At 51.3% G+C, this 16,413-nt stretch overlaps 2 protein-coding genes across 3 annotated transcripts; both read left to right on the top strand.

Annotated features, from left to right (window-relative positions):
- Window positions 1-76: 76 nt before the first annotated feature.
- Grwd1 (glutamate rich WD repeat containing 1) lies at window positions 77-6,721 on the top strand. Its single transcript, XM_046466276.2, has 7 exons — window positions 77-442; window positions 1,064-1,181; window positions 1,592-1,751; window positions 4,036-4,249; window positions 4,384-4,526; window positions 4,747-4,944; window positions 5,830-6,721. Exons 1-7 carry the CDS (start codon window positions 256-258, stop codon window positions 6,145-6,147), a joined length of 1,338 nt encoding a protein of 445 aa, XP_046322232.1. The 5' UTR covers window positions 77-255; the 3' UTR covers window positions 6,148-6,721.
- Window positions 6,722-6,836: 115 nt separating this feature from the next.
- Kcnj14 (potassium inwardly rectifying channel subfamily J member 14) lies at window positions 6,837-16,298 on the top strand. 2 transcript variants are annotated; one of them, XM_058586084.1, is made up of 4 exons: window positions 6,837-7,398; window positions 8,229-8,405; window positions 12,021-12,780; window positions 14,472-16,298. In XM_058586084.1, exons 3-4 carry the CDS (start codon window positions 12,073-12,075, stop codon window positions 15,066-15,068), a joined length of 1,305 nt encoding a protein of 434 aa, XP_058442067.1. In that variant the 5' UTR covers window positions 6,837-7,398; window positions 8,229-8,405; window positions 12,021-12,072; the 3' UTR covers window positions 15,069-16,298. The 2 variants fall into 2 exon arrangements, with proteins under 2 accessions (XP_058442067.1, XP_046322231.1); XM_046466275.2 differs by lacking the exon at window positions 8,229-8,405.
- Window positions 16,299-16,413: the final 115 nt, after the last annotated feature.

The following is a 16,413-nucleotide window of genomic DNA, read 5'->3' as shown; positions in this document are numbered from 1 at the left end:
CTCCCACGAGCCTTTGCCACAGCCACGGGAAAGGCGCCCTAGGTCACGCGGAACACAGTTTTTCCGTAGCCGCGGAGTCCTCTCCTGGGGCGCGGACGCTGTGTGTTAGTTATGGGTCTCTCAAGGCTCGGCTCCCTCTAATTGGTGGTCCGCGAGGTTTCCACGGCAACCGAGCAGTGGGCGGACCTTAGAAGGTAGGAAGCGAGACCCGGAAGTGACGCTCTTACCTCGCGACGGCAGCGAGAAGGGTGGAAGATGGCTGCGCGCAAGGGAAGGCGTCGCACGTGTGAGACTGGGGAACCCATGGAGGCCGAATCCCGGGACGCAGGTTCTGAGGGACCGCCCCAGGTCTACCTGCCCGGCCGGGGACCGCCGCTGCGCGAAGGAGAGGAGCTGGTCATGGATGAGGAGGCCTATGTGCTGTACCACCGTGCGCAGACTGGTAGGACTGAGGGCCCGGACTCCTGGGTCTTGAGGAAGGGACTGGTCCTGAGCATTAAACTTAAAAGAGGGCTGGGGTTGTGGCTCAGCGGTAGAACGCTTGCCTAGCATGTGTGACGCCATAGGTTCGATTCTCAGCTCCACATACAAATAAGTAAAAAAATTCATCAACAACTAATAAAAATGTTTTTTTAAAAGGGGGCTGGGGAGATAGCTCATTTGGTAGAGTGCTTGCCTTGCATGCACAAGTCCCCAGGTTCGAACTCCAGCACCACCAAAAAAAAAAAAAACCAAACAAACCTAGAACAGATGCCCAGAAAAAGAAAGCTGGTCGGGAGGCTGAGACAGGAAGACCGCCAATTCAAAGCCAGCGTCAGAAACCGCGCCAAACAACTCAATGAGACCCTGTCTCTAAATAAAATACAAAAAATAGGCTGGGGATGTGGCTTAGTGGTTGAGTGCTCTTGAGTTCAATCCCTGGTACAAAAAAAAAAAAAAAAGGAAAAAAAAAGAAAGTAAGCTGGGTTTAGGAGAGGTTATGTCACACAGGAGATGGTTGGTCCCTGAGGAAGGTGGAGGCTGAGATTGTCCCATCCTAAATCCTCTTTCCTTCTATCCCCAGGTGCCCCCTGTCTCAGCTTCGACATAGTCCGAGATCACCTGGGAGACAACCGGACAGAGCTTCCTCTTACACTTTATCTGTGTGCGGGGACCCAGGCGGAGACTTCCCAGAGCAACAGGTGAGTGAGATCCTTGGCTTTCTTTCCTGGGAGCAAGGGTCTGAGCTTCCACATACAGCTTCCTTCCTCAGAACCAAGGAGTTAGGGTTTCTGCCTCAATGGGACCCAAGAGTCTTGAGTTTCCAGCTTCCTTTTTGCCCTTTTTGTTTTTGTTTGTTTGTTTGTTTTTGTACCAGGGATTGAACCCAGAGGCACTTAACCACTGAGCCACACCCCAGCCTTTTTTTTTTTTTTTCTTCATGTTATTTAGAGACAGGGTTTCACTGAATTGCTGAGACTGGCTTTCAATTCATGATCCCCCTGCCTCACCCTCCCTGCTGGCATGACAGGCTTCCAGCCCTTTGCTGTAATTCTTGACATTCACTAACATCTTGATATTGACTGCCTGACTCATCCCATACCTCCTCCAGACTGATGATACTTCGAATGCACAATCTTCATGGGACTAAATCCCCATCCTCAGAGGACAGTGATGATGATGAGGAGGAAGATGAAGAGGATGAAGAAGAGCGGAAGCCTCAGCTGGAGCTGGCCATGGTACCTCACTATGGTGGCATCAACCGAGTTCGGGTACGTATAGTTCCAGTAATCTACTTTGCGTTCTCTGAGGATGTCAAACCCCACCATGTGCACAGATTTTTTGGGCACCTCCTCATGCCCTTCAACTTTTAGAAAAGTACTTGGCATGTGCCTTTGTAATTGTCATGTGCTAGGTACTGTTTTAAATTATGGTATTATTTATTATATCTTTTGCTTTCCTTATATGTAAAATGGTAAGAATTATAAAATTTAGCCTATTGAACTGATGTGAGGATAAAATGAAATAATGTATAGTGCCCTGGAAGAGCATCTGTTTTTAATGTGTGATATTTTTTGTTAAGTGATTACCTAGGTGTGGTTTTGGGATTTAGAGGTTTGTTTGCTTCACCGTTAAAAATATTGTGATCAAATAGGTGCACAAATAAAATGAGATAATACACTATGAAGAGCACTTAGAGCACTATCAACCCATAACTTGTCCTGTGTGTTTCCAGTAAGTTATTGCTATGCTTCAGATACTATCCTAAATGTTGAGCTTTTTTTTTTTTTTTTAATGGGTAAGCTGAAGTTTTCTAGCACACTTTAACAATGTTAAACACCTTTTGCAACTTCTTCCCTCCCACCTCTCTCAACCCATAAATGTTGAGCATTTAACAGCAGGCAAAAGTCTCTGGCCCTGTGAATTTACATGCTAGTGGGGAAAGGAATAAGAAGAAATTGATACCTGTGTAGTTTGTCATAAGGTGCTAAGTTTTGTGGAGAAGAATTTCAGTTAAGCAGGATAAGGGGGGTAGTGTTTCTGGCGTGGCGTTGCTATTTTAAAGAGCATAATTAAGAGTATTCAGTGAGCAGGTGCCCTTTGAATAGACCCCCAGGAAGTAAAGGAGTGAGCCCATGATGTCTGTTACAACAGATTTGCAGGCAAAATTTGCAGTAGAGTGTCAGCAGGAGAGGCCGAGAGAACAGGTTGGGAGTGTGCTTTTTTAGTGTAGCCCGCATGAGTATTGGATGTGAGAAAGAAGAAGCCAGGAGTCCTGAAGTTTTGGGCCTGAGATGGAGAGCACTTGGGGGAGTAGGCTGCAGTTGGTGGAAGAGGAAAGAGGTCAGGGTTAGGGGGTGCTGGAAATCAGGTGCGAAAGGACTTGGTTTTGTCATGTTTGATAGCTTTCAAGGGAAGCTGGGGAGACCAGGATATCTGGAATAGAGTGGTTGGGAGATGGTTGCAAGATCTGGAGGAGGGGCACAGAGGATAAAGATTGATTAGGCCATTAATAGGACTTGGATTTCAGGCTGGGCACAGGGGCACATACCTGTAATCCCAGTAACTCTGGAGGGTGAGATAGAAGGATGGTTTGAAGTCAGCCTTGGCAACTTAGTGAGGCCCTTTCTCAAAATAACAAGGGCTAGAAGTATAGCTCTGGTAGAGCAGGCCTGGATTCAATCCCTAGTACCACCCAAATGATTAAAAAAAAAAAAAGGACTTAGGCTTCTACTTGGGAAAAATTGGAAACCATTGGAGGCTTAGAGCAGAGAATGACAGAATCTCACATTTGTTTTAAAAGGCTCCCTCTGACTGCTGTAGAATTTAAAGGTTGAAGACGAGAGAAAGCTGTTAGAGTAATTCAAGGGAAAGATGAAATCACTAGAGAGTGAGTGTCAACAATAGAGGTCAAGAGAACATGTTGGGAGTGTGCTTTTTTAGTGTAGCCAGCATGAGTATTGGATATGAGAAAGAAGAAACCAGGAGTCCTGAAGTTTTGGGCCTGAGATGGAGAGCACTTGGGGGAGTAGGCTGCAGCTGGTGGAAGAGGAAAGAGGTCAGGGTTAGGGGGTGCTGGAAGCCTTGAGGCTGGATGATATCTCCCAGTGAGCAAACACACAGGGTCAAAATGATCTGAGGACTGACCCCTGTGATCCCTCAGCATTTGGAAGATGAAGAAGAGCGGAAGCCTCAGCTGGAGCTGGCCATGGTGCCTCACGGTGGCAGCATCAACCTAGTTTGGGTCCATTGTGGCCCCAGCAGAGTCTGATCGCGCTCCTAGAGCGGGCAGGAGTTAGCCAGCCACGATTCCCAGGCGTCTCAGAGCTTTGTGCCCTCACCCACACTACCTACCTCTGCTATAGTCTGGGGAGTTGATCCAGTTACAAACTGGTCTTGCAGGTTGTGATCTCTTTCCTACAAAGGTTTTGGGGAGTTAGTAGTGCCAACACTGGGGTATCTGAGGAACTGTAGTTCTGAATCTCAGGGCTGCTGGGAGCTTGTGGTCCCACCCTGAGCCTCCTATTCTCTATTTCATGCACCCCTCTCCCACAGGTGTCATGGCTAGGTGAAGAACCTGTGGCTGGAGTGTGGTCAGAGAAGGGCCAGGTGGAGGTTTTTGCACTGCGGCGGCTTCTGCAGGTAGTAGATGACCCCCAGGCCATGGCAGTCTTCCTCCGGGATGAGCAGGCCCGAGTGAAGCCTATCTTTACCTTTGCTGGCCACATGGGTGAGGGCTTTGCCCTGGACTGGTCTTCCCGGGTACCTGGTGAGTCCTGGGGTTTTCACATGGTTTGGGGAGGTGTGAGGGAACAAGGTCCACAGCAGGAGGGGGTAGTTAGACTCCAATGAGGGCAGGGAGCTATGGACAGGTGGGGTGAGGTAGTTTCCTGACTCCCCCAGGTCGTTTGCTGACTGGTGACTGTCAGAAGAATATTCACCTCTGGACACCTTCAGATGGTGGTTCCTGGCATGTGGATCAGCGGCCATTTGTGGGCCACACACGCTCCGTGGAGGACCTGCAGTGGTCCCCAACTGAGGATACGGTGAGGGAGGACTTGGGGGCTTAGATACCTGGGGTGATATGGGGCAGGATAGGGACCTGGAGTCCTTGGGAGGAGGGGACTGAACTGGGGTCTGAGAGATTCTGTTTGTAGGCTAAGTCCTAATCAGGGGCGTATAAAGACAGTAGCTGGTAGATGAGTTCCTTTCTTCAGGGAGGGTTGGAGGTACATCTGAGCACTCAGAATTATTCCACTTGTTCAGGTGTTTGCCTCTTGCTCTGCTGATGCCTCCATTCGCATTTGGGACATCCGGGCTGCCCCTGGCAAGGCCTGCATGCTCACCACAGCCACTGCCCATGATGGGGATGTCAACGTCATCAGCTGGAGTCGCCGGGAGCCCTTTCTGCTCAGTGGTGGGGATGATGGGGCCCTCAAGGTCTGGGACCTGCGGCAGTTCAAGGTATTTTCCCAGAAGTCACCAGGATCTGTAGATTTTTCCCTCCTAAAATAGTCCAGTCCAGCCTCTTTTGGCGGGGGCAGGATGTACCAGATTGAACCCAGCAGCGCTTAACCACTGAGCCACATCCCCAGCCCATCTTTTTATTTTTTACTTAGAGACACAGTCTCACCAAGTTCCCGAGTCTGGCTTCCAGGAGTTGTGGGTTGTGTTTTAGTAGATTTTACAGCATTGGCCAAGTAAGAATTGGGGTTCTCCTCACTCATTGCAAGGGAGGAAACTGGGCACTGAAAGGACAGGAGCAGAAGTAATGTCACAGCTAAGAGGCCCCCTAGGCAGGAGAAACCGCAGCGTCTGATGTCCCTCTAGATGGAGCCAGGGCATCACCTGTCTGTCCTTCCTGCACCACCACGTCGTAATTCTTTTTGCCCTTCAATTTAATCAACTCTGTAGAATCACTCTAGGGAAGCTTCCAGGCCAGCAGGCCCAGAGCCATTAATGGACCAGTCCCAGCTAGTGAGATGCCCGTTCCAGCAGCACCTCTGCCCAACACAGGTGCTGTCATCCTTTGATGACTACCTGGAGCTTTGGGGAGCTGTGCTACTGCCCTATTGAGGCCTTGGCCTTGACCAGTGAGGACAGCACTAGGAGACCACCCCTCCTTTATGAGAAGGGAAAATGAGGCAGTTGAAGGGTGGGCAGGGGCAGTGCTCCGGTGTCCCAGAGCTGAGAAATGCTTTGCAGATGAAGCCACAGCCCCTGGGACTGCTGCTGTCCTTTGTGCCATCTACCTTTTGTGGGCTTGGGGCTTAAGGGTAAATGCCGTGTGTGAACCCTGATGCTCAGGCTGAAGTGTTCAGAGCCCTTGACTCCCATCTTTTCTCACAGTCTGGCTCCCCAGTGGCCACCTTCAAGCAGCATGTGGCCCCTGTGACCTCTGTTGAATGGCACCCCCAGGACAGCGGGGTCTTCGCAGCCTCAGGTGCAGACAACCAGATCACACAGTGGGACCTGGCTGTGGAGCGGGACCCTGAGGCAGGCGACGTGGAGGCTGACCCTGGGCTGGCGTCCCTCCCGCAGCAGCTGCTGTTCGTACACCAGGGTGAGACGGACCTGAAGGAGCTGCACTGGCACCCGCAGTGCCCGGGGGTCCTGGTCAGCACCGCTCTGTCTGGCTTCACGGTATTCCGCACCATCAGCGTCTGAGGCAACCCCACGGCCTCCAGCCCTGCCTTTTACCTGGGAACTGAAGCTGAAGTTGGTTTGCCTGGAAGGGGTTCATTCAGGTCTCTTGAGTAGCCTCCCAAAAGAAGGGCTTAGTTTAACTGGCCCATGGAGAGCAGAAAAGATGGATTCTGCTCCCTTGAAGGACTTGGTTTGACTCTGGCTGTGCGAAGCCATGCCACCAAAGATGATTCCAGCAAAGACCTCCACCCATCAGAGCACTTGATTAGCCAACTGGCTTGAATATGGAATTCTTGTCAGCTTTGTCACCTGGCTTGACCCTTTGACCTCTGCCCCAGGACCTAGTTTTGACTATTGGTCTCTCCCCCAGGGACTTCAAGGGCTTTACCATGGCTGGACCAACTTTGAGGTATGGGCTCCTCTGGTGGAATTTGGTTCTGCGCCTTGTCTTCACCTTGTCTTCCAGCCAGCTGGGTTTGGCCAGGAATTCCCAGTGAGGGGGTCTGTAGGGAGCCCTCTCCTCCCTGAGCTGAGGGCTGGTACTATTGGGGGAGGAAGATAAAAGAGGCAATAAAGGACCCAAATGAGGACTGAAGTGCTGTTGAGAATCTGGTCCTTCCAGCCCCATCCCTGCAAGAACACTGAAGTGGCTAGAGAGGCCAAAGGTGGCACCCAGTTTTCCTAGGCTGCTGTGCTTGTGTCTCCCCCCCCCCCCCCAGCAGCTGCTGGAGGAGGCTGTAGGATGACACTGCTCTCTGCAGTCCCACCCTCAACCCCTGGGTGCTATTCAGTTCTGCTTCCCCTGAGTTTTATTAATCTGCAACTCACTCTGGATGGGTGAAAGTGTCTTATAAATGCTTTGCCACTTACTATAGCTTCATGGGGGGGGGGGCAGCAAGTAAGCCACCCCTTCTCTGTCTCCTTCACCTCATTACTTCTTTGTGTTCCCTAAACTGCTGTACTCCCTCCCTATCTTTCCATGTCTCCTTGCCCCAACTGCTGCCTCCCTGCCCCCCACCCATTCTTGGCTACCATCTCCTCTCCAGCCTGCCTGGGCTGCAGCCCAGCCGCCCTGCCTGGCCAGCCTCCCTGGCCCCCCCTCCGCAGCTCTGAGCTGGCCTCGCTCCCGCCCCCTCTACCCAGTCCTCTGATCTGCTATGGACTCAGGTTGGGTGCCCAGCTCAGGCCCTGGAGGCTGAGAACAGACCGCAGCCCCTCAGCCCAGGCAGAGGAGCCCCCAGCACAGGGCATGGGGGTGGGCCGCCTTCCCAGGTATGTGCCTCCATGCAAGGTTGGGCCTGAGAGCCAACACCCCCACCCTTCCCCTGCGCCCCATCCCTCCCCACCATCTCAAGGGTGCTCTAGCCCGGGAGACCTCCCCACCCTACAGTCCACCCTTGGTTCCTGCCTTCTCACCACTCCGTCCTGTCAGGCAGCCCCTCCTTGCCCATCTCTTTCTGTTTCTTAAGACATGATCTCCATACTCTTTTCCCCAATTGCTGTTGTCTGCCTGCCTCTTTCTGTCCCTGCTCCCTTTGGGTCTCTGACCCTCTCTCTGTCCCTCTCCGACTCAGCCCCCTCTTTGAGTTTCTGCACCTTCTCTGGGTCGGTCTGTCTCAGAGCTCCTTCTCAACGCTCCTTCCTGCCCGGCTCTGAGTCTGCTGCTCTGTCTGCCTCAGCCCCACACTCGTTGCTATCAGTCTCTGGGTCAACTTGCTGTCCAGACCCCATTCATTGGGGGAAATGGGGGGAGACTCCTTGGTTTCAGGGGAAGGCTGAAGGTGTGTGTACATTTGTGGGGGACAAGCTAGTACCCAAGGGCGGGGCCTCTTAGCCCCAGATTAAACAGTGACTTTGACACGAAGTTGAAGCACCTTAAGCCCTGTCTCCTTTATATGGAAACATTAAGCTGCTCTCGCGGGTCAGGTGGAGGATTGGGGGGAGCTTTGGGCTTGGGATTTCTTTCTCCCATCCTGCCTTTGCAGGGGGAGGAGGAGGACGTGGTGTCCTGAGTCTGAGTCGCATTCACCAGCCTGGGAGCTGGGCCATGTTGGCTGCAGACAGGGCCCTGTGCGATGGACATAGTCAGATCTGCCCCACAGGGTGAGGTGGCACCACAGGATTGAAGAACAGACTCTTGGGCAGAAAGACTCAGGACCCAAAGCAGCTTCCCACCCCTGCAGCCTGTGGCCCAGCAGGGCCTTGGTCCTCACTAACTCTGCTCCTTGGCTGTGAAATGAGATAATGAACTTGACCTCCCAGCATCCTGAGCAGTCAAGGTGAGCCATGGGGGCTGTCAGATTCAGTGGGCTGGCTGTAGACATCCCTTGTAAGTGCCCAGGAAGCTGGCTGAGGTGTGTGGCTGGGACTTGGGCACTTCAGAGGCCTGGGTGGGAATCTAGATTTTGGCATTTTGGCCCCTTCCTGGCCGAGGGACCCACAACAAGGACTTAAAAAAAAAAAAAAAAAAGCCCTGGTTGCTTTCCTGTGAATGTGGAAGGGTCATGGGTAGAGCAGGTGCCAGGACCCAGCAGGGAGCAGTGCACGCTGCAGCCCTCTTCCCAGCCTGTCACTGGGAGACACCAGAGGGGGACTAGTGCAGGGAGGATTTTCTGGGTTTGGGATCGTTGCACATGGCATGGCGTGTCCTGGACCCTGCAGATCTGCGTTTTGGGCAACTCCATGAGTCTGCTTCCCCTTTCCAGGAGAGCAGTCTCTAACGCCCAGGATGCTGAGGTGGCGACAGGTTGGGACACATTGTGGGCACTGGAGGCAGCCCAGCCCATCCACTCTGGCTGACCAGGTGGATCCTGGAGGCCAGGAGGAGGGGGACGTGGTGTCCTGATGAGGCCATGCAGAGCTCTGGGAGACAGGGGGATCTTGCTAGCAAACAGACAGTCCTCAGATGGAGTGTCCCAGGCTAAGACACCCATGGGGATCCCCAGAGACTGGCCTTTTTGGCCCATAGCTCAGTACAGGGGTGCTGGATAAATGTTTATGGAAATGTGTAGGAACTGTTTAACCCCTGGTAGCCCTTGTCCCAGCCACACCAGGTACTAGTTAACCTTGCAGTTGCTGAAGGGTGTGAGGTATGCCGGCCTGTGCCCAGCCCGCCTCTCCTGCCCTCTGCCCTGCTGGGCTGTGGGGATTCCCTTCATTTCCTGGAGGAGAGAACTGGGGCTGACGTGCAGCTGACTTTTCAAAAGTCCCAGGTCTTTAGACCCCTCTTCCTTTCAGCTGAGGGTCCATTCCACAGATGAAGAACTTGAGAAACTTGAGAAAAGAAGCCAGGGATTTGAGATACATGAGGGGTCAGCAACTGACCCGGAATCAGGTCTTGGATCTTTAGGATGGGGAGGTACTTCCTGACTGATGAAGTCCGAATTTCTCTATTTTACAATGAACTCAACAAACCCAGAGAGATTTGCCCCAGATCAGAGAGTCATAGCTGCACTAGTCTGTTCATGTGGGAACAGCTCCACTGGTGTGTGACTCATATGCCACACCTTGCCCCACACTTGTGCAGTGTGCTTAGTAGATTCACAGGTGCACAGCTGTCACCCCTAAGTAATTTTTAGAATATTTTCATCACTCCCAAAGAAATCCCATGTCCTGTCATGTCCTAATCTCCCATCTCCCCAGAATGAGGCACCTATCAGTCTACTTATTTTTGTTGTTGTAGATGAACACAAACCTTTATTTTATTATACATATATATATATATATATATATATATATTTTAATATTTATTTATTAGTTTTCGGCAGACACAACATCTTTGTTTGTATGTGGTGCTGAGGATCGAACCCGGGCCTCACGCATGCCAGGCGAGCGCGCTACCACTTGAGCCACATCCCCAGCCCTTATTATATTTTTTAATGTGGTGCTGAAAATCCAACCCAGTGCCCCACGTGTACCAGGCAAGTTGTTTACCACTGAGCCACAACCCCAGCCCCTCAGTGTGATTTATTAATTTACAGCCTTGTCTGTTCTGGACATCTTAAATACAGCCATCCTTGGCATCCACGGGATTTGTACCAGGATTCCCTGTGATACCATCATCCTCAGATGCCCAAGTGCCTTGTATAAAACGGTGTACTATCTGCATACAACCTGCACACATCCTCCCGGGTACTTAAAATCATCTCTAGGTTCACTATGTTATATGGTATTGCGTAGAGAAAAATGACAAGGAAGAGAAAGTTTTTGTCTGTACGTATTCAATACAGAGGAAATGTTTTTCCTGATATATTCTATCTAATTTTGATTGAATTCATGGATGCAGAAGCCGTGGTTACAGAGGGCTGACTATAAATGGAATCATACCATACATGGCCTTGGCAGTTGGCTCCTCTCCCTTAGAATGTTCTCAAGGTTCATCCTTATTGTTGCATGTATCTCATTTCTTTTTATTGTCAAGTACTGTTCTTTGGAGGAACATACCACATTTTTAATCCATTCATGAAATGCTTTTGTGAATGGTGCTACTAGGAGCATTTGTGTGCAAGCTTTTGTGTGAACATTTGTTTTCATTTTTCTTGGGTACACAGATACCTAGGAGTGGCATTGTTGGGTCACAACGTAACTCTTTGTTCAGTCACTTAAGGATCTGCCAGACAGGTTTCCACAGGAGCTGCACAACTTGACATTCCCACCAGCAGTGTATGAGGGTGACAGTTTGTTTACATTCTCACCAACACTTGTTATTTTATTTTAGTTTTTTTAATAACTATCTTAGGTTCATTGTGTGGAGAGCTGTTTCTACTTAATTTTTATTTTTTAATGCTGAGGATTAAACCCAGGGTCTCAAGAATGTGAAGCACACATTTTCCCACTGGGTTAATTACATTCCTGGCTTCACTGTGTGTGTGTGTGTGGGGTTATGTTTTGTTTTGGTACTGGGGATTGAACCCAGGGGTGCTTAACCTTGAGCCACATCCTAGCTCTTTTTTTTTTTTTTTTTTTTTTTTTTTTTTTTGCGATTTTAGAGACAGGGTCTCACTGAGTTGCTTAGGGTCTCCCTAAGTTGCTGAGGCAGGTTTGGAAGTTATGATCCTCCTGCCTCAGTCTCCTGAGTCAATAAGATTACTTGCTGTGGTAATTTGTGCTTCTCTAATGCCTAAGTAACATTCCCTGTGCTTTTTGGCATTCATATGTCATTGGAGAAATTATATAGATCCTTTGCCCACTTTTAAATTGGATAATTTGTCTCTGCAAATATTGCAACTTAGTGCTGGACATTTTAGAGCAGATACATGATTTGCAACTATTTTCTCCCATTGGTGGTTTGTTTCACTTTCTTGAAGTGTTCTTTAAAGCACAAGTTTCTCATGTATCTATTTTTCCCTTTGTTGCTTGTGCTTTTGGAGACTATTTTTGAGCAACAGCTGACCTCAGAGCCCAGCTCATCTCTTCATGCTGAGAATAGAGCTCAGCCTCTGAGGGGTGGAGACTGGAAGCTATTCTGCTACATTCAAATCCCAGCTCACTTTGGTGAGATTATGGGCAAGTTATTTCAGTTTCCTGTACCCAGTTTCCTCGTCTGTAAAATGGGCATAATATCTACTTCGAAAGTTTTCTGTGGGGCTAAGTATATACATTGACATAAAGTGCTTACAACAGTGTCTAAGTCATGTAAATTTTAGTATGATTTCTATAACACATATAAATTCAGTATGGAATAGATGTCTGCTACAATTGTGGTTGTTGCTGTTGTCACCACACAAGTATCTCCTACAGCATCACCGTCATCTTTGTTGCTGAACTTCTCAAACATGGACATTGCGTTCTGCTTTGCCAGGTGAGGCCACGGAGGCCCAACAGAGCGCATGCCGGCCCACGAGCCCACCGATTCCTGGCACCCTGACGTTCTTGCCTGTTTCTTATCTCGGCAGATTCGGAACGCCCGCCCCCCACTAGGCCAAGTGGAGGGGGTCCCCCCGCCCAATGGGCCTGGCCAGGGCCCTGCGCCGCCTCAGCGGCGTCCAGGAGTCGGGGGACAGCCGGGCAGGTGATGAAGAGGAGGCCGGGCCAGGGCTGTGCGGCAACGGGTGGGCGCCGGCACAGTCCCCCGTGGGCCCACGCCGCGGTCGCTTTGTCAAAAAGGACGGGCACTGCAACGTGCGCTTCGTGAACCTGGGCGGCCAGGGCGCGCGCTACCTGAGCGACCTGTTCACCACGTGCGTGGACGTGCGCTGGCGCTGGATGTGCCTGCTCTTCTCCTGCTCCTTCCTGGGCTCCTGGCTGCTCTTCGGCCTGGCCTTCTGGCTCATCGCATCGCTGCATGGTGACCTGGCCGCCCCTCCACCCCCGGCCCCCTGCTTCTCGCAGGTGGCTAGCTTCCTGGCCGCCTTCCTCTTTGCACTGGAGACGCAGACATCCATCGGCTACGGCGTGCGCAGCGTAACCGAGGAGTGCCCGGCCGCCGTGGCCGCCGTGGTGCTGCAGTGCATCGCCGGCTGCGTGCTCGACGCGTTTGTCGTGGGTGCCGTCATGGCCAAGATGGCCAAGCCCAAGAAGCGCAACGAGACCCTCGTCTTCAGCGAGAACGCGGTGGTGGCGCTTCGGGACCACCGCCTCTGCCTCATGTGGCGCGTGGGCAACCTGCGCCGCAGCCACCTGGTGGAAGCCCATGTGCGGGCCCAGCTGCTGCAGGTGCGCCCTGGAAGATGAGGGCCCTCGGGGTTGCAGAATCCGAGGCCCCAGGAACAGGGATGCCAGGGCCTACAGGGGCGGGGACTGCGATGCCCAGTGGCGACAGCTTTTCCTAAAGGCCTAGCCTTGACAGAACCTGAGACACAAAGAGCTTCCAGAGAGCCAAGTCAGGGGCATGCGCCTGTAATCCCAGCCACTCCGGAGGCCGAGGCAGGAGGACCGCGGGTTCAAAGCCAGTCTGGGCAACCTTGAGAGACCCTGTTTCAAAAGGGCTGGTAGCTCAGTAGTAGAGCAACCTTGGGTTCAACCCCAGTACCACCAAAAAAGAGCTTAGGACAGGCCAACTGTGGGAAGTCTAGCCCTGTGCATCCAGGCTCAGGACTCCAGTTCCCAGAAGCCTTGGGGCAGGGGAAGTGCCCAGATGGAGTGGTCTGAGGAGAAGTCTGTTTTCTGTGGGTGGTGGGGATTCCATGGTTCAGGTTACAATTCCCAGTGGACAGTAGCATGGGTGGTTTATGACTTAGGGCAAGTCCCCTGGGGTTGTGCAGTGGTATGCAGGTTACCTGCAACTGACAGCTGCGGAGTTGTGGGACATGATTCTCCGGAAGCCCTCTTGAATCTGCAACAAGACAGTTACCACTCACATCAGCCCCTGGGTGGCAGCTTTCTCACAGGGCCTTTGTGTTTCCAGAATTGTGGTCAAGTTGCTCAAACATCCCTGTTCCTCACAAACTATGCCTTTGCCCCACTAGGAATACTTAATATTTTCCCCTATGGTATTAGGGATTGAACCCAGGGGTACCTTACCACTGAGCTACATCCCAAGCCCTTTTTTAAAAAAGTTCAACAATCTCACTAAATTGCTGAGGCCATCTTCAAACTTCCCATCCTCCTGCTGCAACCTTCCCAGTCACTGGGATTACAGCTGTACACCATTGCGCCCAGCCCACATAGAGACACTTAAGAATTCTGGACTGAGGCTGGACTTGGGGTAGAGCAGGGATAGATGTTGAAGGGAACTGTAATTCCCAGAGGCCTCTGGTGCTCTCAGGTAGTTGCAAGAAAAGAGGTTCCCACCTCCCTTCTGGGTGTCCTGCCTGGCAGTTTGAGACACTAGGATTCATGACCAGGAGGAACACTGCCTCTTCAGAAAACTGTAGGACAGTGACGTGACGGGGGAGGTGGTGTGAACCCAGTGGCAGATGGGTAAACTACCAGTATTGACCCCGCAACAGTGGCGTACAGAATGTTGGACCCAGATCGTCCTATCCCTCTCCTGTGATAGCGGTTTATCTTTATCTGGTCACATATTGAAGCCATTTTTTTCTATTCTCCTCCTCCTCCAATCCCTGGTTGGATGTCTTCCGTATCTTCTGCTGTCTCTGATTTCGGCTGTCTGGCTAATTTCTGTCCTTCTGCCCCTGTCGCTCTGTCCCTTTCTCCCTTTCTCTTCCTCTGTCCTCCTCCCTCTTTGAGTGTCTGTCCTCTCTTACTCTGGGCCTCTGTCCCCTCTCCGCTTTCTCTGAACTTTCATCCTTCTCTCCCTGGGTCTCTGGACTGCTCTGAGGCTTCGTCCCCCTCCCTCTGGATCCATGTTCGCCCCCTGTTTCTCACCCCTGTTGGGCTTTGCTCTTTTCTCTCTGTCTCCCTGCTCCTGCCCTCTGTCTTTGGCTCCTTGCCTTTTCCTGCAGCCCCGAGTGACCCCGGAGGGTGAGTACATCCCGCTGGACCACCAGGATGTGGATGTGGGCTTTGACGGAGGCACCGATCGCATCTTCCTCGTGTCCCCCATCACCATCGTGCATGAGATCGACTCTGCTAGTCCTCTGTATGAGCTGGGACGGGCTGAGCTGGCCCGGGCCGACTTCGAGCTAGTGGTCATCCTTGAGGGCATGGTTGAGGCCACAGCCATGACCACACAGTGTCGCTCATCTTACCTCCCTGGCGAGCTACTCTGGGGCCATCGTTTTGAGCCAGTCCTCTTCCAGCGTGGCTCCCAGTATGAGGTCGACTATCGCCACTTCCATCGCACTTATGAGGTCCCAGGGACACCTGTCTGCAGCGCCAAGGAGCTGGACGAACGGGCAGAACAGGCTTCCCACAGCCCCAAGTCTAGCTTCCCTGGCTCTCTGGCTGCATTTTGTTATGAAAATGAACTTGCTCTGAGCTGCTGCCAGGAGGAGGAGGAGGAAGAGGAGGCCAAGGAGGGGCCTGGGGAAGAGACAGAAGATGGAGCTGCCAGCCCCCGAGTTCTTACACCAACCCTGGCACTGACCCTGCCCCCATGATACAAGCTGATGTCCCTTTCCCCACTTGTGCCCCCTTTCCGTGGAGAGGTTGGGCCCTCTTACTGGGATATGGGCACGTATTTCCCAAGACCAACAGGCCTACTGGTTAAATCATTAGTTGGTGAGGTTTTGCCATGTCTAGTGGGCCCACCACAGACATGCTACCGGACCTTAATTCCTCTGCTTCTGTGCTCCCTCCTGGGACCCTTCATGGGTCTTACCAGAGCTGAAGGATCCAGAAATTCTGAACCCAAAGGGCAAGGACTGGTGGTTCTAGAGTCCTCTACGAGATTGGGCTAGTTGTTGAACAGGGTCAGAAGTCAATGGGAGAGACTGCCTCTGGGAAGTTGGCAGTTCAAGAGCTGTAGGTCTGGGGTGACCTAAGAGTCAAGAGACTACTGCTTCTTGACTCAGCCAACTGAGAAGCAAGTCATTTTTCTGGATCACCTCAGGAGGGAAGGTTGCGGGATCCTCCAGGTATTCAATCTCCATTGACCAAAGGAAAAGAAGGCAACTTCATGTCAAGAAAAGACCCTATGATTCGAGAAAGCCTGGGAGTTAAGGTGTTCTGTGAGTCTCTGTTGACCATAGAGGCAAACACTGGTGATTCTAGAACAAGTTGACCTAGAGAGTTGAACTACTCCAGATACAGAGTGATGTGTCTAGAATGCATGAAACAATGATGAGTCTGTGGCTTTAGAAGGACCAAAGTGACCGACTGGGAGTTCTTGGTGTTATAAAACTCCAGACCGCTGGTTTTAGAGCATTCAGCTGAGGGATAAGCACTGCTTGTAAATGTTGTTTCTGTTTGAAGTGCCCTTCTAGAATGTCCAAAGGAGTTGGGATTCTGTGGCTCTCAGTTGATCACGGAGTCAAGGAAGGAGTGGTGGTTCTAGATGTTTGCCATTTGCTGGTCCAAGATTGCCTAATATAGTTGAGAACCTCGATGATCCTAGTTAACTTCTTGTGGTTCTGTAGTGCCAAAAAGGAATCACAGTTCCGGGGATCCAGAGTATCCTTCCTCAAAGCCTGGAGGTTCTAATTACCTCCAGACAGGCTGCTGGTACTTCTAGGAAGTGGACTCAGGACTTGCTAAGTAGCATTTCTGGTATCTCCCAGCAGGTGAGGGTTTGGGTGAGACCTGGATGTCGCAGGCCTAATTAGTGGTCAAGGGAAGGGGAAAGTCCAAGGCTCTGGGATACTACACCTAATGATGTGTCTCTGTTTCTTAAAGATGTTATACATATGTGTATTATATATGTGTATATATATATATATATATATATATATATATATAAATAATATAAACACAGATATCAATCTAGTTTCCCCCTGGTTTCTATGA

Source organism: Marmota monax, unplaced genomic scaffold (genome assembly GCF_021218885.2).
Source record: "Marmota monax isolate L192 unplaced genomic scaffold, Marmota_monax_Labrador192_F-V1.1 WCK01_AAM20220418_F8-fsc00160, whole genome shotgun sequence".
Classification (NCBI taxonomy): domain Eukaryota; kingdom Metazoa; phylum Chordata; class Mammalia; order Rodentia; family Sciuridae; genus Marmota; species Marmota monax.
The sequence above is the reverse complement of the archived record's forward strand: the minus strand, read 5'-3'. Positions and strand labels throughout refer to the sequence as shown.